Here is a 25,214-nt window from a genome sequence, read left to right as displayed (position 1 = left end):
GACTCTGTTTAACTATATTGTGAAGTCTACAGCACCATTAGTAGAGGATTTTAATAAATGGAAATTTATTAATTTCCTTTTTTTTTCCAAAGCCTGGTAATGGAATAGGAACTAAGAAAGGAGAAAAAAATTTGACTACAGTGCTGTGCCACAGTCTGGGTCTGTCCCCAAAGGCCACGTGCTGAAGGCCTGTTCTCTAGTCCAGGCTCTAGGAGACAGAACATTTAAAAGTGGTGTCCAGAGTGAAGACAGTCAGGTTTCTGAGGAGGCACGGCCTTCCCAGGTGCTGGGCCTCCTGCCTTCCCCCTCACCCCTCTGCTCCCAGCTGCTCTAAGACAAGCCGCTCACCTTCTCCTGTGTTCCCATGATGCTGCCTTAATACTGGACAGAAAGCAGCAGGGCAACTGACTGTAGACCCAAATCTCTTAAAATCCCACGTCAAAATAAAGCTCCTTTCTTCCTAAATTGATTCTCTCAGGCACTGTGCTGAAGTAAGGGAAAGCTGACTGGTGCACCATGTAATACTAATAGGCCTACCCTTCACAGCAGGTGAGCTATCCGACCCTTTCTTTAAAGTGACCATGTAAAAGCAAACATTGGAACACGGGGCAGGATGCTAATGCCTGCCAGACACACACACACACACACACACACACACACTCAGCCTCCTCTTCCATACTAGCTGCCAATCATGGTAAGCAATCTGCAACACTACGACAGTCGAAAACTCAACTACTGAAGACTCTGTTAAATATTTCAAGGTGCAACAGTAGAGCAAGAAATGTGAACGTACTTGATTTGAGGACATATTCTCAACTTTCATGAGTGATGAGTAGCTCCTAGAAGAAAAGAAAATAGTCAAATTGAGGTTATTTCTCCATAAGCATTTTGTGGGTGATTAGCACCCTAAAACCCAAATGAGGTTACTATGTCAACAAGCTCTCACAGACAGTCACCACGTTGGTGGAAGGCTCAGTGGGCTAACTGTTCCCACTCTGAAGACAGCAGCACACAAGCATGCCCTCTGAAGGTCACATTTCCTCTGTACTCCCTATTAACCCAAACTACCCCAACACCTTTTGAGATTCCTAAAAGATAGTTCCAGACTTCTGGTCTGTATCCGACTCAAAATCTATTCCCCTACGGAAACAAACACGTTTCGTTCTCCTGATGCCTAGAACAGCATCACTGTCCATTCCACTGAAAACCTAGGAGCCATTCTCAGCCCTTGCTCCTCAACCCAAACTACATCAAACCACAACTTTACCGTGAATTTCCCTCTCACGGAGTCCAAGCCTCATCCGTGGTCTGGACCACTGCCAATCACTTAACTTCTGGCTCCCCTGCCTCTGGGTCCCTCTATAACCCACCAGGCAAAGAGCTCTTACTAAAACACAAGTAGCCAGCTAAGTTCATGCCTGTCATCTGGGCCCATGCCTACAAAACTACCACTCAGGAGGCTGCGGTAGGAGACAGCCACCAAGTGTGAGACATGCTGTCTCAAAAAAAAAAAAAAAAAAAAACAAACTCACTGACTCACTCACTCAAAGCCTCCTCACTTCTGCTTGAAACTTAAAAAAGAAATTGTCTTATGTGTATGTGGGTAAGTGCAGCATACCCGTGGGGGTCAGAGGGCAGCTCTACCTCCAGCACGAATCACAGAATCTCTATATTACTCAACTCATTCTGAATAAATATTGTATAAAATGAATCAGCTAGAAGACAACAGAGCTTTGTAATGTGTTGATTTGAGAATCAGACGACACACGTAGCTATAACTCCCAGCAAGATGCTTAGGTGCTGTTCAGGCTCTCACTCTCCTTTTACAAATCCAGGTAACAGAACTACGTCACTGCTGAATGAGGCCATGCAAGAAGCACTTTCAAGAAGAGTGTCAGTCAGATGGCAAATGTTAACGTATCAGCCGTTCCTCCTTAGCAAGCTGTAAATGAAGTGAGGTCGTGTTTCTAACACAAGACAACCATGTTTCTAAACAAAGCAGTTAAAGATGTGAAGGAAACAGAAGGGCATATTTTCTTCAGTTTTCCCCTACTCCAAACTAAAACCAAGAATTAGCTGCTGTGGTGGTTTAAATGAAAATGATGCCACCCACACCCCCTACCTGAAGGCTCATAGAGAGTGGCAGTATTTGGAGGTGTGGCCTCACTGGAGGAAGTGTGTCACTGGGGGTGGGGATTTGGGGTCTCAAATGGTCAAGCCGGGCCTAATGTCACTCTCTCCCAGCTGCCTTGGGTTCAAGATGTAGAATTCTCAGCTACTCCTCCAGTGCCATGCCTGTCTGTGTGCCCCCATGCTTCATACCATGATGAGAATGGACTAAACCTCTCAAACAATAAGCAAGCTCCAAGTAAATGCTTGTCTTTGTAAGAGTTGCTGTGGTCAAGGTGTCTCTTCACAGCAATAAAAACCCCAACTAAGACAGCTGCAAATGCTGCTTGCCAGAACTCACAAATGTTACTGGAGTGAGCCATTTTAACAACCCTCAGCAGGTTCCCATTTGCAGGCAATATCAGATATCCAAGTCTATGGATCTGCCTGCTTCAGTCAGCAGACCAATGCAAGACAACATTCCCTGAGCTCGCCATCTGAATGCTCAACTTTAAAAGAAGCCAGACTTCCTGATTCAGCAGAACCTGGACAGGAAGGAACACAAGCAGGTACCTCACACCTGACCATATACAATCGCAGCAGCTTCGCACCTGCCCAGCAAGCTTCCTAAGAACCCAGGGTATTCAGAGAAAGCTGGGTCAGAGCACGGGCAGATAGGTGGCTTTTAATTTGATGCCACCCGCATTTGTGTCTTTTCTGCTGCACATATCACAAATGGCATCCATGGAAACCTAGGAGTTCTGTGACTGCAAGTCACAACAAGGACAACTGTGCTAGAGCATTTGCCCCGTGCATGAGCCCCTACTTCATCCCTTAGCACTACACAAAGAGAGGAAGAGAAAAAATGAAAAGAAAAACAAGAGGTAGCTGGCACGTGTCGGTAATCCCAGCCCTCAGGAGGCAGATGCTTAACCACACTCAAACACAAACAGGGCAACTGGGCCGGTTCAAGTGCAGCAACACATATTCAGCACGGCAGTGGAATGATGCTTCCAAAGCTCTCCCCTACCCCAGGACTTTCTCATCCAAATCTCTAGAAGCAACAGACATGTTGTCTTCTGTGGACACACACTTTGCACATGTGACAGTTCTCTATGACAGGGAGATGACAGGATGGTGCAAGTGTGTCTGATCTAGTCATATGGCTCTTTAAAAGCAGAGAAAGCAACAAGCCGAAGAATGTGGGCAGTCTCTAGAAACCAGAGTCGCCTCTAGAGCCTCCAGAAAAGAACTGCCCTGCTGACTTCTCGTTTGTTTTGATTAGTCAGGACTTCTTGCAGGTCTGAATGTTGATTTGAGGAGTTAAATTTGGGACCATTTGTTCTAGAAGCAACAGAAAACTGATACAGTCAGCATTCTCATGGCCACCATCACTAAGATGTCAAGAGCCAAAATATAATTTACCTGCTAATTAAAACTGTAGGCTACTGAAGCAGGTCTCGTCACATTAACACATTCAACTTCCGAAAAGCAGAAAAAGCACGTGAAAGCAGCTGTGAGTACCTGACTGCACAGTGGTTTGAAAGCAGCTGAGTGCCCGGCTGCACATCATGGTAACAGCAGCCCAGCTGCTCAGACTACACACTCCTACACCTCTTCTTTCCCCAAGAACAAGCTGGCAGCACTTGGGGGGCAGAGACAGGTGGATTTCTGAGTTCAAGGCCATCCTGGTCTACAAAGTGAGTTCCAGGACAGCCAGGGCTACACAGGGAAACCCTGTCTTGAAAAATCCAAAAAAAAAAAAAAAAGAACAAGCTGGCATCTGAGGACAGCCCATGGTGCTTACGGTGAGGTAAAACCTTTCATTTTGCTCACTGACACCCAACACCTCTGTAACACGGGGATTCACCACATCATCACAACCACCTTTAACAACTCAGTCAATACTCTTAACTTGTATGTGGCCTCCAGCCACTGGGGCATTATCTTCAGAACCTGTGGGGAGCACCCAGGTGAACAGCAAGGCCTCCTCCCCAGCGTACCTAAGTTCATCCATTTCCCTTTTCTTCTTCATTTCTTCTTTCTCTTTCCTTTTCATCTCCTGAATCTGGGCTTTCTTCTCATTCCTCTCTTCACGGTCTCTGCCTTCCTTCTCTGCTGCAAGGTCTGGAAACTTCTCCAGTTTGGTCTTTTCTAATCGGTTCAAGATTTCATTCACTTTCTTCTCTACCGTCACAATCTTTACCTTTGAGGGAAATAAAGGAAAGTACTTAGCCTTAATTATTTTTCTCACCTAAGAGGGCAAGGCTTTGGCTTTCCAGGGCTTTAGCCACCCAGTTTAACACCCATAGGACACACAGGACACTCAGCTTAGGGTCAGGCCCTGCCTCCCACAGTATATGAACACTTACATCCTTCTGCCTGTGAAAGCCTATCTGCCCCACATCCATGTCAGCTGTTTTCTTCAGGTTAGACCATGGCGTGTAAACCACATTAACGTTGTTCATCTTGCAGCCTGCCAAGAGAGACTGTCTTCAGCAGGCAGGAAACATGAGTGGTGTAGCCCTCACCACAGCAAAACCTCATCCACCCCAGACGAGGCTTAAGAGCTCACTTCCAATGTCCCAAAGTATGAAAGGTCAGTGGGAAGTTGACCATTATGCCAAAGTATTAGAGTAGAAAAAGCAAGGGCCCTGGCTCCTGACGCTGAGGAAAGCAACATGTTTACGAAGGCTTGTTTGGTTGTCAGTGGAGCCTTTTCCCCTAAATAAAACCTCTGAGTCTGAACCGAAATGAGCCGATTTAGCAGAACCCAGCAAATTCAATCCCTGTCCTCTGGTACTGAGCAGAGAGAACTTGGTAACTACAGAGCTGCCAGTGGGGTGTCCTCTGCAAGCTCACAATTCTCTTCGGTCCTCAGCACTGTCCTCTGGTACTGAGTAAGAGTGGAACCTGAGGCCTAGCTCCTTCTCTGCTGTGTGACAGGTCACTGCAGAAGGCTGAGGAAAGAAGGGAATAATCCCGTGTCACAACTCTTCCCCTCTGTTTTCTCTAGAACCCATACACTCTAAGGACATTAAGAAGAAACCAAGCCAAGAATAAAGAGTCTACAGCTCTTTAAGCCAAGGGTCTTCTGCAAGCCAGGGGCATGGAAAAGAACAAGGCTGTGGAAGCGGCTGGAACACAGAATAAACAGTTTGCTTATTTCATTTTTTACTTCAGTAACTGAAGATCTGAGATTTTACTCTACTCATAAAATAAAGCGTCCTCCCTCAGAACCACCTGCTGACTATGGAGCTGGAAACTGGTGGCTCCTAAAGGTAAACTTTAAGCTTCGTAGTCTGCCCACCGGGTCTGTAACTAGGGCTGCCTGGGCTGAGACTGAAGATACCAGTCTACATGAAGGAAGGCTGCCAAGCTCGCTCTCCTTGTGTAATCATTAACTCCAGTGCCTGTTATCAGCTGTGTGCTCTGGGGCCTCTTCCAACTTCATTTAAAACCAGTTCTCTCTTTCTATCTAGGTCTACATCCTACCCCTAGAAACTTATTAGCTCAATCATTTAAACCCACACCTCTCTCAACCCTCATAACCTCTACCCCCATCCTCATAACCATCCTTCTAGACCTTTCCATTAGATTTAATCTTATCTAGAATTACACAGGCACCAAGCCCAGTATTTTTAGCTACTGCCTAAAACACATAAGGTGATTGTTTCCAATTCACACTGCACACTGGACTCACTGAGAGCTCCTGAAAGATAAGGACACTCCCAGACCACCCAGGTCAGTGGGGAAGGAGGACAAGAGTCAAATGACTCAAAACCTTCACAAATTAAATGAAGGAAAAGCATGGGAGAGAAGGAGAAAAGAAAAAGCGTGATTTAAAGACTCTGGCTCTAAGCCGGGCGTGGTGACGCACGCCTTTAATCCCAGCACTCGGGAGGCAGAGGCAGGCGGATTTCTGAGTTCGAAACCAGCCTGGTCTACAAAGTAAGCTCCAGGACAGCCAGGGCTATACAGAGAAACCCCGTCTCGAAAAACCAAAAAAAAAAAAAAAAAAAAAAAAAACAAAGACTCTGGCTCTAAACCTGAAATAGTTAAACATACCTATACTTCCAGGACCCAGGAAGCTGAAATAGGAGAATTGTGAGTTGCCAGCCTGGGCCACACAGTGAGTTCCATGCTAGCCCGGGCTACATATCAAGATTCCAGTTCAAAATATCCAAACAAGGGGCTGGGGAGATGGCTCAGCAGTTAATAACACTGGATGCTCTTCTAGAGGATCTGGGTTCAATTTCCTAACAACCACATTGTAGCTCACAATTGTCTGTAACCCCAGTTCCAGGGAATCTGACAACTTCTTCTGGGTTCAAAGTGCATCAGACATACACATAGCACAGAGACATACATGCAAATAAAACACATACACATATAAATATATTTAAAACAAAAAACCAACAAAACACTGAACCAAACCCCTCTAGTTTTACAGTCTGTTGACAGCTGATGGCAGCAGACACATCTCCTTAGCTATCAACACTGCCATGTTGCCAAAAGTCTTAGGCAGAGCTGGATGACTTCCTACTCAAGGAAAGGGAAAGTCAAGTGTCAAGACAGAAAGGACAGTAAAACTAAGAGGTGTGGGATATGAGCATCTAGTTCTCTGACAAGCCTCCTCCTCCTCCTGCTCTCCCCAGACTCATGCTCACTAAAATGGACTATGATCCAAACATAGAAAAAGGGAATGCTAGGCCAACTGACCTTGAATGCTATTGGCCTTCACAAGGTGGGCACAGTCCATCAAAACCTCCTTTGGAATGTCTTCTATCTTCTCTCCCTGCAACACAAAATAAACCAAATAATCCTCTTGGTTACTGATGGCCACTGGAGCACTCGCAAGGCATGTGCTGCCTTACCGGCTGGACACGGGCTTACAGACAAGCAGGGGCTCTCCGGGTGGACTGCAGAGCACTGAAAGATGAGGGACATTTACCCACCACAGAATGGTACCTGAACTAGGAGAAGGCATTAGCAGAAAACTATACTCAACACATTTTAAAAACCATGTTGAAGATATTAACTGCAGTTGTGTCTCAGTGGTTTCTGCCATCCTCATTCATTTCCGGAAAGCTTGGGGGGGGGGGGCACGGTGTCCATTCTGAGATCTAGACACCTTCCTGGCTGAGGTCCCTGTAACCTTCCTTTGAAACAGATAATGGCCTGGAGCTCTGAATCCCAAATATCTCCCCAGCCGTCTACCTCCCAGCCAAAATCCGGGTGAAGTTCTTGTGTTCTTCATCTGTTGTGCTGCTCCCATGGGAAGATAAAGTAGCCAGTGGAGGCTGCAGCAAAGCAGCAATGGATGGGCGAGCTCACACAAGTGAGCCTAGGAACTCAGGTTTGCTTTGAGTCACTTTACACCAGTGAGCCAAAAACACTCCCAAATGTCATGGCTTTTCTATCCAAAATGGCCGTGTAGCAGTGAACACTGCCGGAGAGTCTGCATCGTCACGCTTCGTGTTGGATTCAAACCACAATGAAGGCACACAGTGCCTGCCAGATGCCACTCTGCAAAGCTTCAGCATGTGCCAGGTCCTAACCTTCACAATGACTCAATAAAGGAAGAGTTGGTCCCTTCTACACAGGAGGAAGTAGGCAGTTATGTGCTACAGAGTCAGGATTTCAGGCTGTTCTACAAAGCAAGTTCCAAACCAGCCACAGTGACAAAAAAAAAAAAAAGAAAAAGCCAAAGTCAGGTGTGGTGGTGCATGCCTGCCTACAGTCCCATCTACTCAGAAACTGAGGTAGAAAGGGCTTTTGAACCCAAGAGTTCAGGATCAGCATGGCCAACAGTGATACTTTCTTTCAAAACAAATAAGCATTTCTAAATAAGGGTTTATAATGCTGAAAAATTGCATACAATCTAATCCTGACAAAGTAGCTTTCCTACTAACTGTGCCACTATTATCAGCTCACTACAGGCAATCAAAATAACAAACAAGAAAACAACATAATATCCAGTTTACAAACCACGACCCTAAAAAGTAATCTGACCAACCTGGGCTACTGTGGCTGTCGGTATCCCAAGGTTAAACAGTGTAAATGCACCCCAGATGTACAGACAGAATAGAAATGACAGCTTGAGCTGAACTTTCAGTAACAATGTTTTGGATGGAAATCACAAGGCAAAAGATCAAAAAATCGTTACACCACTGTCCTTGGGTTCTCAGCTGCTTAAAGCCTGAGCTGCAGTATCACAACCTGGCAACTGCGGGTTTCTGAAACTCACAGTGGTCCCAAATTAATTTATAACCAAACCCTTCTGGCATCACTTCCCATGTTGCCCAGTGACTTCACTGCAGCCTCCATTCTGAACACACAACAGGTGCGACCCACCATACAACTTGAGGGCAAGGAACGCTGCCAGAGGCTGCAGCTCAGATTTAAGAGATCTCATGTTATAAGTTACTGTCATGTGTGCTTGTAATCCCAGCATTCCGAAGGGGGATCACAAGTTCAAGGCCAGCCTGCTCTACTTAGCAGGTTCCTGACCAGGTCTTCACAGCAAAACTTTATTAAAAACTTTTTTGGACTGGGCATGGCGGCACATGCTTTTCAATCTAGCACTCAGGAGGTAGAGACATTAATGGGAAAACTGCTCAAATCAACTCCAGAACTTAGTTGGCCTGCTGTTTGAGATCCCCGCCATGTAATGTGAGATGCTAGCAGCAGCAGGGAAGTCATTTGACCTTTGTAACGTTCTAAAACCCTGTAAGTCCAAAGTACATATTTTTTAAAACATAATACATACTATGTAGTTTAACTATTGAAAATACAGATACAAGCAAGTTAGAAAGAAATAGTGGTGCTGCGTTCCCAGGGCACATGAACTCTTCGTTCCTGCATCGCCACCGTGTTTTAGACTGTCCAAAGACACTCTGATAAGGGGAACAAGTGCCCTCGTGAGCCAGGTGAACTGAGTGTGTCGGAGAAGCAGCCACTAGAAATAGACGTCAGCATCAGATGAACTGAGGGGGACACAAGCAGAGGGGATAGGTAATGCACCGAGCTGGCTAGACAAGGCAGGGCTTCCACCTGGGAAATCATCCAGAATTTTCCATAACAATTTCTAGATAGGAGGAAGACATTTACTAACTAATCTTTATGACTTTGAACACATTTATTATTTAAGCAACTTAATCACACAAAAAGAATATATGATGTTCATCTATAAAGGGAAGGTCATGAACTCACGCTTACATTCAGTTACCTTTTGTAATCGTAGGTACACATGGGCCGAAGAGAGTTTGTCCACGTGAAACCTACAAAGAAGGAAACCACTTTTAGCAACAACAAGACAACCATGTCTTCAGCCACTTGCACTGAAAGCATCTCATTCCAAGACAGTATTCTCGGGGACTTATCACACGTGAAGCTCTATGGAGAGTATCAGACAGTCACCATCGCCAAAGGCTGCCCAGCAACCTGGAGAGGCAAGACAAACTTGAGAGCTGTGTAGCTGTGCCTGGCTATGAGCCAAGGTGAGTCAGATAATAACTATGAAACATCCTGGGTAGACTGCAGCTTCAAGCAACAAGAAGAGCTATCAGTGACCAAAGGCTTTGTGGAAGAGCTGAGATTTGGCTGACCCGACCAAAGCACAGGCCAAGAAGGAAAACAGGGCGAGAATTTCAGATGAGAAAGGATGGAAGACGTCAGTGAAAGCCCACTGTGTTGCCCACCTGGGAGCTTTGCAGGACTGCAGTCTGGAGAAGAGGACAACATGGTTTCTGATACCTCCAGGTTTCAAGTGATGGCAGAACAATCAAGACCAAGTATCGAGTGCAGAATCAGAAAAGTTAGCTCACTAAACAGGCTACATCATTAAATGAACCAGATGAAGCAGACTAAGAATTCTTCCAACCTCACACCCTGCCACACACACACTGATGATGATATCAACACACATCCCTGGATGAACATAGTCTCTATGGTACTGAAACTGTCTGGAAATCATTTGGAATGCCCCACAGCACACCCCACCCCCTTTTCCCTTGAAGTAGGGCCTCATTACAAAGTCCTGGTTCTTGCTATGTAGACTGAACTAACTTTGAATCCACAGAGAACCTCCTGCCTCTGCCTCCTAATGCTTTAATTAAATTCTTAAATTCACTTTTCTTTAGAGTTTGTACTGATTAGTTTTATGTCAATTTGACACAAGCTATGGTCATCAGAAGTTCAATTGAGAAAATGCCTCCAAAAGATGGCACTGTAGGCAGTAAGCCTGTAGGGCATTTTCTTAACTAGTGATTGATGTGGGAGGGCCCAGCTCATTGTGGGTTTGGCCACCTCTGGGCTGGTAGTCTTGGGTTCTATAAGAAAGCAGGCTGAGGAAGCCAGTAAGCGCACTCCTCCATGTCCTCTGCATCAGCTCCTGCCTCCAGGTTCCTGTCCTCACTGCTTTTGATGGTGAATGTTATACTGAACTGTAACTGAAAGAAACTCTTCCCCAAGCTGCTTTTGGTCATAGAGTTTTATTGCAGCAATTATAACCCTAACTAAGATGGGGTTCTTATCGTACATCAATTTAATGCAATCTTTTAAAACTGATGTGACATTTTTCATTCATATAATTAGCTAAATAAAGCTGATTCACTTTGCAGCACAGAGATGGGTCTAGAATTTAAGCATCAACAATGACCAAGGCTATGCACAACTGACAGACACTGCGACCCTGTTAACTTTAGTGGGTACTGTTCCTAACAAGGTTTGGGGAAGCCTGTAGAGACGGTGCAGAGTAGCAAAGGTCTGTAGTTCCAGCAGGCAGGAATACCATGAGTGCAGGGTCAGCCTGGACTACTTAGAGAAACCCTAGCTCAAAACCAAACAAAAACCTAAGGCAGGAAGCATCATTGCATCCCATTACTGACTTCCCAAGGCATTTTCTTGTTATCAACTTCTATTTTACTGTTAAAAGGATCACACACTCGGTACACAATATAACAAGTATGATTCAGTATGAAGGTTAAGATTATGCCCACAAAGAAGCTAAATACCTTGTTATTTGTTCTGGATATAAAACAATACTCAGACTTTGGGCAAATGATTTATGTTGCCTTATTCTTAGTCATTACTGATAGCCAGTTGTGTTTTTCCAAGCTGTTCATTTACTCATTTGCATTCCCATGCAAAATTCATAGTAATTGTCACCCTTAGTTGGGCATTTTTCTGTCCAGAATCTAGAAATTTTATACATTTCATTCTCCTTTCAGGATCTTAAGAAAAATATCATGCTATGAACTGACCTCAACTGAAAAGGTGCACCTGCCATTCTGGCTCCTGCTTGTTTAGTGACAGCTCTTAATTAATAACAGCAAGAGTAGCTCTATTAGATTCTGTTTTCTTCCTCAAGGTCTTCTAAATGGACTGCTGCCAATAGAAATACCAAAATAATATACACTAATGAGTTCATACCTAAGTAATCAAAGCACACATAGGAGTAACAGGGCCAGAGTGGTGGTTTGAATGAGAATGGCCCTCAGAGGCTCATATTTGAATGCTTAGTCACCAGGAAGCAGAACTCTTTGAAAGGATTAGGAGGTGTGGTCTTGTTGGCTTAAGTGTGTCTCAGGAAGAGTGAGCTTTGAGGCCCAGTCTCTCTCCCTCTGGCAGCTGCCTGCAGATCAGGCATAGCTCTCAGCTACTGCTCCAGTTCCATGTGTGCCACCATATGCTCTGCTGTGGTGACAATGGAGTAAGCCTCTGAAACTATAAGCAAGGCCCCAACTAAATGCTTTCTCTTACTAAGAGTTGCTGTGATCATGGTGTCTTTTCACAGCTCGTATGAGATCTTCAGGCTTACATATACAGTGTATGATTACAAAGGGTAAAGGGACAGACAGAAGTGCAGGGTTTGAGATACCCACTCCTGGAACAATTCAGCACAAACTACTTCCTATAAAAAGTCTTTCCAGTTTCAATAAAAACACTCACTCAGAGTTTAAAGTATGCCCACGCTAGCCTCGTGTCCTTGTTATGTCCTTGATATCCCTCACTAATTCAGAGATTAAAGTTTTCAATAAAAGCAACAATTACCGGAGGATGCAGAGGCCCAGGGAATGGTTCAATTTCTTAAAGTGGGGTCCATGAAACTACTTCTCATTAGGCAGTCTGGGGACCACAAGGACACACCTTTTCTCTTTTCCTCACTTAAAAACTAATTTGCTTCTAATCTCACTTAATCCTTAGAAAGTTCTTGCTTAAAGGAACCTCAGATTTACCAGGATAGACTCAAGATGCTGAAACAGGTAAATTCTCCAAACCAGCATCAGAGAATCCCAGGTTAGAACTCTGCACTGCAGATGAGCTCGGAGTCACTCTTGGCTCCTGCAAGATTGTCAGGATTGACAGCACATGAAGTGGAATGGGCCCTGAGGTCTGGGGTTACTCCAGCTTCCCTGAGTTCTCAAATAGCTTCTGAACATAAAAGTCAACTGTGCTGAGCTTTGGCCATTCATCCCTAGCCTACTAAAGGTGCCACAAGGGAACTCTAGGTCGCTATCATCCTGGTGAGTCTCAACCTTAAAAAAAAAAAAAAAATTGAAAAAACTCAAGCTGTAATTTACTAGTGTGGGTTTTAAATTAGAAATCTGTCTAAATAAACTAGAAATTATACCTCTTTAACTTAAAAAAATATTTAAAAGGTATGGTAAACTGACTTTCAAGGTGTATCTGAATATATAACCTTTCCTACTAGGCAGCTAGGTGTCAAATCTGTAGGCTAATATACAACACAGATAAACATAGTAGCTGTAGCTCTAGCACTTGGAAAACAGAGGCAAGAAAGTGAGTTCCAGGAAAGCCTGGAATAGAGTTAAACTCTACCTTGAAAAGAGTAAAAGGGGACATAAAGAGAGGAGGTAACGACCTCACCAAGAAGTACAGACACTGGCATCAAAGAGGCTTTAGCTGGGGATGACAGGGATTCAAAGGCGAGACAAGGAAGCGCTCATGGTGAGGAAGCCTTCAGCATGTGTGTTTCTACGAAGGCAGTGAGTGAGTCAAGCATAAACTTTTGTTATGTTCCAACACTGACGACCTCTTGTTCACAGAACAGGTAAATCACTGTCCTATGGAGGTTGTAGGGCCTTCTGAAGGAAGGCCAGAAATTCCCAGCAGTACAATCTGCCTACATGAGTGAAGGGGCCCTACCTAAGCAGAGTCTAACTTGATGGTACACTTGAGTGCAGAAGCTAGGAACTGTGCCGGTAGGAACTGTGCCTTTCAAATTCCTCATGTTTCTGCCACCTACTGGTTTTCTTTTTTTTTTTTTTTAATACTTTTTATTAGGCATTTTCCTCATTTACATTTCCAATGCTATCCCAAAAGTCCCCCATACCCTCCCACCCACTCCCCTACCCACCCACTCCCACTTTTTGGCCCTGGCATTCCCCTGTACTGGGGCATATAAAGTATCCATGTCCAATGGGCCTCTCTTTCCAGTGATGGCCAACTAGGCCATCTTTTGATACATATGCAGCTAGAGTCAAGAGCTCCGGGGTACTGGTTAGTTCATAATGTTGTTCTACCTATAGGGTTGCAGATCCCTTTAGCTCCTTGGGTACTTTCTCTAGCTCCTCCATTGGGGGCCCTGTGATCCATCCAATAGCTGACTGTGAGCATCCACTTCTGTGTTTGCTAGGCCCCGGCATAGTCTCATAAGAGACAGCTATATCTGGGTCCTTTCAACAAAATCTTGCTAGTGTATGCAATGGTGTCAGCATTTGGAAGCCTACTGGTTTTCAACTCGGACATCAGAATGACAGGAGAACATGCCCATTGGAGCCATGAACTAGAGCCCTTTATAACCAAGTAGATAAAAGTCCGAGATAGTAGCCTACTCAAGGCCATCCACCTTACTGAAAACGGAACCAGCTCTTCTGAAAAGTGGCCGTCCAACCTCACAGTACTGTAAGGAAATCAGTGGGCTGGGGAGCTCACAGCTGGAGAAAAGGTCTGTAGACAGTTACAGCAATGGGCCTGGGGCAGGGAGGGGGGAGCGGGGAGCAGGGAACTGAACAGGGAAGAATGGTGCCCTAAGGTGAGGGAAAATCAACCTCAACATTTAGAAGCTGAGCTGGGCCTGTGAGAGCCTGGGCTGGGCCAATAATAACCAGAGCAGACCTATTCTGTTCCTCATCTGAAAGGTGGACATGGTAGCAACACTGCAGAGGCTGTTGTGAGATTAAATGTATTGACACTTGGCAGTTAAGTACTTGAAACATGTACATTATTGCCATCATCCCCAAATACACTGAGAACTTAGCCAGGAAGCATGATAGCCACTGAAGTGGTAAGACTGGGTTCCAGGACAGAGAATAAGCACTGGAGAATGAACATGGACAAGACCGTAGTAAGAAGCTGAGTTAGGAGCCCGCCCGCACCCTTCTCTTTGGTCAGAGTGAACACTGAAGGGCACAGCGGCTATTCACTCAGAAACCCCATGAACGAAAACAGCATGGAGGCAATGTGTTTAAATTATAGGCAGCAGGTAGATAGATCTCCAAGTCTGAAATCTAAATGAAACAGATATTTGCTACTTACCAAATATCTTCAGGCCAGCCATACTTTATCAGATCTTCATCTACAATAAAATACAAGAGGAGGAAAAAAGAAACTAAGAAAGTTGCTAAGTGGAAATACACCAGGATTTTTATGTTGGTAAGGGGAAAAAAATACTATCACCCCTCTACACACACAAACATATTCTCTCTCTCTCTCATTCTCTCTCTCTCTCTCTCTCTCTCTCTCTCTCTCTCTTTCTCTCTCTTTCTCTCTCTCTCTCTTCCTTGATGAAGAAAACAGTGGTGGGGACTTGGAAGCTTGACAAAAAAAGAAAGAATACAGCTTTTACAGTCAGACAATATACTTAAGATATTGATACTTAAAAAGATAAAGATATACAGAGGATATACTTAAGGATATTTCAAACAAAGTCTAAAAGGAAAGGAAAGATCACGAATGAGATGAAGCAGCAGCAGACAGATGTGAAAGAGTGAGAAGGAATTACTCTGGGAGGTAGGGAGTGGATCTCAAGCCTTGGGAGGGATGAAGAGGAACAAGCTTCTGAGGGTGGGGAACGACTGTGTGTGTGTACTGTATGATCTGATATTTTAAGTTATACGTGGCAGGTAAGCCATTAAAGGTAAAGTCAATTAACAACTGCGAGGAAAGCATGTGATTCCGATGTGATGGCTTTAAACGTACCTAAGAAAGGACAGCCTTAGGGCTAAGCTATACACAACCCTTTGGAGAGGACACTGTTGGCACTAGCTGACACCGGAAGCTTTCTGCTAGACATTAGAAATTTACTATGGAAAGTGGGAAACTGAACAAATCACCAAAAAAAGTAAAAGAAAATACTAATGGTGAAACTAATGGTAAGTGTGCTATGAATGGCTGAGGCCACCTGCTGGCTATGAAGAGAACAGACCTGCCAAGAGTTCGGCAAATACACTACTTAAAAATTCCATTTATGTTGTATCCAGTGTGGAGCTTACTTGGAAACTGCCTGGCTACTGGAAATAAATGGGTGAAGCCAAGAATATTTCCAAAAGGGGACTTTAAAATGCAGCTTCCTTTCATATAAGGCTAATTTGGAGGGGCTGACAACTCCATTCAACTCTAAGTCTCCTGATGGGCAAGTGTTCCATATATACAGACACAATGGCACAAAACACCAGAGGGCTCTAGACGTCTAGACTCACAAATGGACTCTGCATCTAGGGGTGTGTCTCTAGGCATAAATTCTACCACAAATGTGAAGGCTTCTCAACTCAGTGCCTCAAACCGCCCCTCCTACAGCATGTGCTAGTATGTAATGTGGTAACAACTGCATTTTGTCCACATTTTAAAACAGGTTTTATATTTCAGAGCAGTTTTAGGTTCACAACAAAGTCAGTACATGCTACTTTTTGTGTCTGGATGCCAGAATGCAGCAAAACCGCCACCTACATCTTCCTAACAGAGGCTGGAATGAGGCCTCCCTCCATAAAGAGGAGACAACCACAGAAGGAAAACAGAGACAGGCGGAAATGTCAGAAGCACCACTAGTCCACCCATGTGAACCAGAACAGCGCCGGCCTTTAAGAAATATGTAAAGCTCCCCCCCGCCCCCCCCCCCCCACACACCCGCCCAGTTATAGTGTGCAAAACCTGCATCACTCAGGAAGCAGCCTGGCTCTAAGTGCTTCCCAGTGGCTGTGGTCTCATGCTCTTCCACTGTGATGTAGTAGAAAGAAAACCACATTTGGCAGCCTTGGCATCTGCTTTCATATCCATTCTAAGTAACTATGGCTCTTGTAGCAGTGGCTTACTATTCAGTGTAGAACATGAAACAGCCTCCTTTTCTCCAGGACCAGTGTTATCATGGGCTACAAGGAGAAACTAAAACTTAAGTATTAGTATAACATGGATGACTTACCATTAGGTCACACCTAAGTCAACGCCATACACCCATTACAATGAAAGACTGCTTCAAAGTGTGGGCTACTCTATCTTGCTGTGATTTGTTGTTTCTCACTTCATAATGGCAGTCTTGATCTTACCAGTTCTGCTTTATAGCACCCATTTTGGACTTGTTTATATCATTACTGTTAAGAATCTCTTACTGAAGATGGTATGTGTGTCTCTTTTAATGCATATAAACTATCAAATTCTAACTGTTGTCAATGTCAAGCTGTACCAAACTAGATTGTGATAGTTTTAGAAAGAAATGGGAAAAGCAGATAAGGAATATCAAAAGATTACACACAGACAACAGTGTGACCAGCTAGCTCTCAGACGGACCCCGGGGAATGTTCCCAGAGAAGCAAGGTGGGGAGTGGTATCTGGGAGCTTAAGAAGTTCCAGGGATTCTACCCACCAGCTAAGAGTGCTCCTATGGGGTGGGCACTGTGTGATGGTTTGTATGCTTGGCCCAGAGAGTGGTGCTGTTGAGAGGTACAGCCTTGCTGAAGTAGGTATGTCACTGAGTGTGGGCTTTAATACTCTAGTCCAAGCTGCCAGGAATACTGCTAGTGGAAGCCAGTATTCCACTAGCTGCCTTCAGATGAAGATGTAAAACTCTCAACGTTGCCTGCACCATGCCTTCCTAGGTGCTGCCCTACTCACACCTTGATGATAATGGACTGAACCTCTGAACCTGTAAGCTAACCCAATTAAATGTTGTCCTTTATAAGACTTGCTTTGGTCATGGTGTCTGTTCACAGCAGTAAAGCCCTAAGACAGAAGTTGTTACCAGGGACTAGGGTATTGCTGTGGTAGGCCTGACCATGCTTTTGTCTGGAGGAATGTGGACTTGGGGAAAGCAGTGGAATGCTTTAAATGAGGCTTAATGGACTCTCCTAGTAAGAATATGAAACACTTTGTTGCTGAGATGGATTTGAACTGTGCAGACCTGGCCCAAGAGGGTTCAGTGGAGAAGAATTTCAGTATGTGGCCTAGAGAGTGTTTTTGTGGTATTTTGATGAAGAATGTGGCTGCTTTTTGCCCTTGTCTGAAGAGTCTACCTGAGTCTAAGGTAAAGATATTTATATTAATTGCATTGACAATGGAACCCTCAAAAAAAAAAAGCCCAGCAGAGACTTGATCTCTGGTTCAGTCTCATGAAGAGTGTTCTGAACAAGCATAGCAAGCATAGAAGGAAAAATATAAAATATATGGTTCGAGTATTAAAGGGGCAAAAGAAGTGAAATGGAGCTAAATCCTGTGTTCTAGGAGATAACAGATTAAGGGATTTCAGGGCAAGATCCCATCCAGCTAAATTTAGATCCAAGCATCTTGGTACACACCTTTAATCCCAGAAGACAAAACCAAACAGTGCAAGGCCAGCCTGGGACAAAGCATGTTCTAGAAGAAAAGCTTAAATCCAGTCGTGGTGGTACAAGCCTTTAATCCCAACATTACAGGAGACAGATCCATGAAGATCTCTGAGTTCAAGGTCAATCTATAGAGCAAGTTCCAGGAAAGCCACACTTAGGCAGTGAGGGAGTTGTAACAGAATAAGGGGGTGGGGTGGGGTGGGAGCATGTTCCAGCCCCAGCAGGGAGTAGAACATGGCAGCTTCAGCCATGTGACTCTGGCTGGAAAAACAGAAGGGACTACTGGGACAATTGATGCTGGTTAGCTGAAGCTAAGAAATTAGCAGTGATTAAGAGACCAGCATCCTGAGCTGAAATCTTCTGGGAAGTGTTTTCTGAAAGCACAAAGAAACTGTGTTCCAGAGAGAGCCAAGGTTGTACATTGTGCTGCAGCTGTACTTGGTAATGGGTAAGAGTCACCCAAGTGGTAGTGGTTTTAAAGGCATGAAAGGGGTCATGAACAGCAGCTGAGGCTTAGCACTGTGAGAGGCCACGGAAGGCCACTGGTAAAGGTGCAGCCTCAGTTGCAGTTGATGCCCAGGACTGAAAGAGTCATGCAAAGGATTTGAAGCTTGGCACCATGAAGAGAGCCTATGAGAGGCTACTGGTCAAGCCTAGTCGCAGCAGAAGATCCCAGTGTATTGCAGATGCCAGTACCATGGGATGATCACCAATAACAGCAGCAGCAGTGGAGTGAATCAACCTGAGCTTAGAGTGCTACAGAGGGCAGAGCTGGAGAAGCGACATTTGAAGGAGCCCAAAAGATCACGTGTGGATCCCAGACATTGAAACAAGAGGCTGCAATGTTGAATTTGCCTTGGCAACCCCAATATTTTCGCCATGCCAGAGCCATGGGATATCACCTGAGGAATGCTGCTAATGGAGTGGAACCAGCCCAGGAAAGGAAGCTTGTTGCAGTCAACAGAGATGAGAAAGGAGTTGGAGATCTGAAAACTACTTTGACATCAGACAAGGAGATGCAGAGTTTGGAGTTTGCCCAGTTGGTTTCCTATCTTGATTCAGGGATTACAGTTATGTGATTGGATGGATCTCAGAAGAGACTTTGAACTTTGGACTTTTGACATTGTTAATAATGCTACAGACTATGGGGATTTTGGAGGTTGGACTAAATGTAATTATGCTATGGCTAGATATGGCCCCTATAAACTCAAGTGTTTGAACAAGCCTATGGGAGTCAGGGAGTGGAATATGAAGGTTTGAATATGCTTGGCCCAGGGAGTGGCACTGTTGGAAGGTGTGGTCTCGGAGTAGGTATGTCACTGTGGGCATGGGCTTTAATACCCTAGTCCTAGCTGCCTGGAAGCCAGTATTCCACTAGCAGCCTTCAGATGAAGATGTAGAACTCTCAGCTCTGCCACCATCATGCCTGCCTACATGTGCCCTGCTCCTCACCTTGATGATGATGGACTGAACCTCTGAACCTGTAAGCCAACCCAATAAAATGTTGTCCTTGTAAGACTTGCCTTGGTCATGGTGTCTCTTCATACCAATAAAACTCTAAGACACTGCATACAGGTCCTTTTCCTTAATCTAGACAACCCTCTGCAGTAGCTACATGAGCCTTTCATGTCTAAGAACTCGGAGGTCTGAAGAGGTTGCATAACTGCAGCTTGTTCGCTGGGGAGCTGATTCTGGCGTGACTTCAAGCTGTCTTTTCTAAACCCTCACACTACCTGTATTTTCCAATCTTGAGGAATGACACTCTTCTCTCCAGCTCCTCCTGAGGTTCAGCTTCTCTCACCTTCACTGTGAGGATCAGGGTTGCAAAACTCTGTGCTGTCTTGACCACCAAGAAGGTCAACTTGAACTAGTCAGAGTGGTTCATATTCGTAAGCTCCGCACCGATCTCCAGAGGGTGAGGCAAGAGACTGACTGAATTCTAAGCCTCTGCGCTATACAGAGCGCAATCTTGTCTCAGAAGTGAAAACAAAAATGTAGCTTAGTTGTAGTATTTGTGTTCGGCTTCAGGAGGCCCTCAGTTCTACTATCTCCTATAATGCTGGGATGACAGACATCCAAGGGACACATACTACAGCTAAGCTACATGCCAGGCCCCGCTGAACAGGACAAGCAGAGGAAAGACAGAAAGTCAACCCTCATAGAAGTAGAGACTACTGGTGGCTGGGGAGCTCTGGGAGACACTAGTCAATTGGTAAAACAATGATCTATTAGGAGCACTTCTGGAATTCTGTCGCAGGGTAAATACAGTTATCAAAGTCTATGCTACAGCAGCTAGAAGACAGGATGTTGAATACTCTAACTGCAAAGGAATAATCAATGTTTGAGGTGACAGATATGCTGTGGATTTCAACTTGATCACCACACAATGTGTGCACGTATCAAAACACTGTATTTGAAATGTGGGCAACTGTTGTTTGTCCAGTCTAATTTTCAAAAGGAATTAAATAAATCAGTAACAAAACACATAAACCCAACAACAAGGGCACAGGAACAGCACTTACCTGCCTGGAATTTCAAAATCAAATGCTTTTGTAAACTTACTTTCATATTTATCCTTTCCCATGTAAATAGTGTAAGTAGATGAATTAACTAAAATAAAACAAAAATAAAAAGACAATTAGTGGGGACCCATTGCATGGCCATGGGCCATACCTGGCTCACCTACCTGCTCTTATGCATCCTCTGAGTTAAGCATAAGATGTATCCTTTTAAATGACTGATAGCAGCAGGCCAAGACTAAACTATAGACTGCATAAGTCTTTTTTTTTTTTTTTTTTTTTTTTTTTTTTTCTAATTTTTCGAGACAGGGTTTCTCTGTGTAGCCCTGGCTGTCCTGGAACTCACTCTGTAGACCAGGCTGGCCTCGAACTCATTAAGTCTTACTGAGCGTAAAACAGTAACTTGTCCCCAAAGATGATGCTTAGCAATGCTTACTGCTGAATAGTTGCTTTCCTCCTTTTCAAGAAAATATCTCTATTTTTAAATTTCTCTTAAGGGATAAAGTTTAATGGCAATTTCCAGCTCAGCCCTATACTTTTGCCTTCTTCAACGATAATGACAATAATGACAACAACAACAACCATTCCCCATAATGAACAACAATCTCTTCTACAAACATTTAAAAACAGATCCCTACACATGGGAGACAGAGGCAGGTGGATCTCTGAGTTTGAGGTCAGCCAGGTTTACAGAGTGCGTTCCAGGACAGCCAGGGCTACACAAAGAAACCCTGTCTCAAAACAACTATATAAAAACGTGTGTCTATGTGTGTGTGCATAGTATATGTAATGAATATAATGTATTCTTAAAACTTAGCTAGCTGGCATTGCTTATATCTCATTGTGCTACGATGGTGGATGCCCTGTTCCACTCAGGGGAACCACAGTTCTCAAACTTCTCCAAACACTGGCTCTAACGCCCTCCAGCTACCTCAAACAAGCTAAATCCTAGTTTTTACATTGAAGTAATGAGCATTTTGTTGCTTAGAAAGCTTTCCTTAATCTTGATTCTAAAGTACAAGATTAGGACTGAAAGAACTAGGTACACACCCTACCAAAACTTGCTGGACCCTAAATGGAGCTAAATTTGTGAGATGGTGTTCAGTCTACAAAGCACAAGACCTGGTAGATAGAAACAGAGTTGGCTGGAGAGTCTGTACCCCTGAGCAGAACACACACAGGGCAGTGATGGTGTTGTATGCCTATAGTCCCAGCATTTGAGTGGGAGAAGGGTCTGGAATTCATGCTGTCCTTAGCTACGGAGGCTGGCTTAGGGCAGTCTGGTCTATCTGAGACTGACAAAAAACAAAAAACAAATAAAAGTTAAGAGACCATACATTCGCTGGGCGGTGGTGGCGCACGCCTTTAATCCCAGCACTCGGGAGGCAGAGGCAAGCGGATTTCTGAGTTCGAGGCCAGCCTGGTCTATATCTATAGAGTGAGTTCCAAGACAGCCAGGGCTACACAGAGAAACCCTGTCTCGAAAAATGCAAGAGAGAGAGAGAGAGAGAGAGAGAGAGAGAGAGAGAGAGAGAGAGGAGGGGTGGAGGGAGGGACCAAGGGACCATACATTTAGAAGGCCAGGGAGTTTCTGCCCCCACCTCCTGGATCACAGGATTCCAGGAGTGGACCACATACTCAGTTTCTGTGGTATTAGAGATCAAACCCCAGACTTCAGGAATACTAGACAAACACTCTAACTCAAACAACTGTCTGTCACTCCAGTTCCAGGGGATCTATCATCCTCTTCTGGCCTTGATAGGCACTAGGCACACAAGTAGTATGTAGATGCGCATGTAGGAAAAATACCTACAGACATAAAATAATTTTTAGAAGTAGCATGGCTACAAAAAAGAAAAACAAACAAACACCTCACACTGAAGGACGCTTCACAAAATAATGCTTCAGTTAAAAGTATCATGAAAGGCTAGGTAGTACATGCCTTTAATCCCGGCACTGGGGAGGCAGAGCAGAGGGTAGCATGAATTCAAAGCCAGCCTGATCTACACTGTGAGTTCTAGGCCAGCCAAGGGCTACATAATGAGATCCTGTCTCAAAAATAAACAAACTAAAAAGTACTAAGAGACAAAACCACCAAACAATAACTCCAGATCTGGGGACCTAGAAAGTAATGCCAACGTCAGGGAGCCTTCAGGCAGGAGAGTCTATGTTTGAAGCAACCTGAGCCACTCACTGTCTCAAGAAGGGGCAAAAATCAACACAGCAGCCAACTGTGTAAGTAGGGCACTATGCTAAGGAGACAAGACAGACTGCCCCTCAAGAGACCTGCCCGGTAGCTCAAGCAGACACCTTTTAATACCACATGAGAGCAGTCCTAAAGGAATGTTAAGGGGGGTCCAGAAAGAAATGCATATTTTATCTTGACGAGGAAACTGGGTCTCACACAGTGTCTTCAAAAAGGCAAGCGCTATTTTAATGGGGTGAGAGTTTAAAATTAGAAATTGATTCTGGACAATATGGGCAGAGAAACTAAGTTGACGCGGCATTTCCTGGAAACCGAAACAGCTCTTTCTGGCCTTCCAAAACCAACCCAGTAGCCTTAGCAGACGTCCACTGGACCATCACCTCTGCCCAGGGAGGGGCTGTACTAACATTCCAGCCCTCCGATTGCTCTCCGCGGCACCCCAGGCCCTCCCTGCGTAGGAGGGCAAGCTACTCTTCCTGCAGGAGACATCTGCTGGCACCTGTCGCACTGGTCAAGCATCGCTCCAAGGTGCGGGCAGAACGCTAGGGCAAAGGCTTGCGACGGGGACGTGGGGGACTAGGCTGGAACGCACACACGTCCAGGAAGCGTTGGCGGGTCTGTCAAGTGGGGACGAGAATGATTACCGGGTATAAAGAAAGCGGGGGCGCATTCCCGCCGCGACCACCGGGGCCAGGGGACGACCAGGCAGCCGAGGGGACGGCCAAGCAGGGAACCAGAAGGCTCTGGGAGAGGTGCCCGCGGAAGGACGCGGTTCAGGACTAAGTCCAAGCCCAGCGCGGCGGCTGGGGAATGCCGGCTTTGGAAGCAGGGGCCCCGGCGTCACTCACCGCTGCTGCTGGTGAAGTAGAACACCATGATCCTGGTAGAAGAGTGGCGACTCCTACTCAAAACGCGAAGCTTGAGATACCGCCGGCGCGAGGGTGAGCCGGCTTCCAGGCTCTCCTCAGGACACTTCCGGCGGACGTGCCGTCGCGTCACAACGCCGTCCTGTCAGCGCCATCTTTAGTCCTGGCGAAGGGAAGGGTGTTGGCGGAAGAGCAGGTGTCCCGGGGATTTTGAGGATTCCGCTCAAGCGTCTGGTTGAAAGAAATTAGCTGGGGAAATACATCTTGTTTGAAGTCATAAAGAAAAAATACTAAGGGCAGACTTTATTTTCAGAGGCTCTACTAAGTGGACACGAGAGTTGGTCATCGCTTTTTATGTCTTCCCACTCAACCCAATATGGGCTCCATGCGTGCAGAAACTGCCTTTTTCATGCATGGTTAAGGGTCCCTGTAACCATTTCCTCAGGAGGCACTCAGTAAGAACCAATTTTTTTAAAAGATTTATTTATTATTATACGTAAGTACACTGTAGCTGTCTTTAGACACACCAGAAGAGGACATCAGATCTCATTACGGACGATAGTGAGCCACCATGTGGTTGCTGGGTTTTGAACTCCGGGCCTTCGGAAGAGCAGTCAGTGCTCTTTCTTACCCACTGAGCCATCTAACCAGCCCCAAGAACCAATTTTTAAATAAACTCATTCTCCCATTACTTGACATAGGTGAGGGTTTTGTTGTGTTTTTTGTTTGTTGACTTGACCAAACTAGTCAGAATAGAGTTAGGTAATGTTCATCAAACCCTATCTAAGCCTGAGATGGCCTCAGCAAGAATACAAGATGGAAGAAATGCTGCACTGTCTTGCCCAGTCAAACAATGAACTAAATTGCATCGAGGACAGAAGGTTCTCAAATGAATTGTTACTGTTACTACCCAGAGACACTCTCCTTTTTTGGGATTCCGAGTAGGGCTATTTTTTGTTCCTTTAAATCTAATGTCTGCTCCTTATTACCTACAAGACTGAACAAATACCAAACTTCTGAAGTTCAGAACCTCTTGCTATAAATTTACAAAATTCCACAGCCTTCCTAGGTTTGACTTGGAAGTTTTTCTTATTTCTGATAAAGAAAAAATATGAGAGTCCATTTCGGGCTGTATCCCTCCAACAAGCTCCAAAAGTCAGACCACACAAAAGGGCTACAGAAAAGGAGTTTTACCGTCCCTGGAGAGCCTAGTCTTTCATAGAGCAGGAAATTCTAGGCAAGTAGAACCTGATGGTAAAAATGTCCCCTCTTTGGCTTTAACTCTCTCAAAAGAAGAAACTAGCCAGAGTCTCCCACTAAGCAGTTTCCACTATTGTTCTAATTCTTTCACTTTACAAAACCCACTATCATTCTGGGTTTCCTGGTGCTGGTCAATGTTGTAGGCTATCCACCAGAGAAGACTGCTCCAACATGGGTTTAAACCAATAGAAAGTCTTTTTTAGTTGGCCGGATACTACACTGGATGTTTGGGATCCCAGTGCAACATTTTCTCAGTCTTTCCTCAGGGTGAGCTTTTAAACACACAAAAAAACATGTTCTGGGTTGACATTCCTCAGTTAACAAGAACTACAGAAGTCAGAAAGCAAGCTTAGTGCATTTAGAGACTTTCCCAGAACTATGGACTCTGATGGATTAGATCTTTGTTTTCATT

At 44.8% G+C, this 25,214-nt stretch overlaps 1 protein-coding gene across 1 annotated transcript in view; it reads right to left on the bottom strand.

The window, feature by feature from the left end:
• The window catches only part of Ccdc25 (coiled-coil domain containing 25), a 29,303-nt gene extending 5,596 nt beyond the window's left edge, over positions 1-23,707 (bottom strand). The window contains exons 1-8 of the mRNA NM_145944.5: positions 23,525-23,707; positions 20,514-20,561; positions 14,674-14,713; positions 9,341-9,392; positions 6,832-6,907; positions 4,482-4,585; positions 4,113-4,315; positions 794-839 (exon numbers count right to left, since the gene is read on the bottom strand). Coding sequence (NP_666056.1) covers positions 794-839; positions 4,113-4,315; positions 4,482-4,585; positions 6,832-6,907; positions 9,341-9,392; positions 14,674-14,713; positions 20,514-20,561; positions 23,525-23,552 — 597 coding nt within the window. The 5' untranslated portion in view covers positions 23,553-23,707. The remainder of the gene's footprint in view (positions 1-793; positions 840-4,112; positions 4,316-4,481; positions 4,586-6,831; positions 6,908-9,340; positions 9,393-14,673; positions 14,714-20,513; positions 20,562-23,524) is intronic.
• Positions 23,708-25,214: the final 1,507 nt, after the last annotated feature.

This window comes from Mus musculus, chromosome 14 (assembly GCF_000001635.26).
Source record: "Mus musculus strain C57BL/6J chromosome 14, GRCm38.p6 C57BL/6J".
NCBI classification, from domain to species: Eukaryota; Metazoa; Chordata; class Mammalia; order Rodentia; family Muridae; genus Mus; species Mus musculus.
This window is presented reverse-complemented; position numbering and strand designations above follow the sequence as displayed.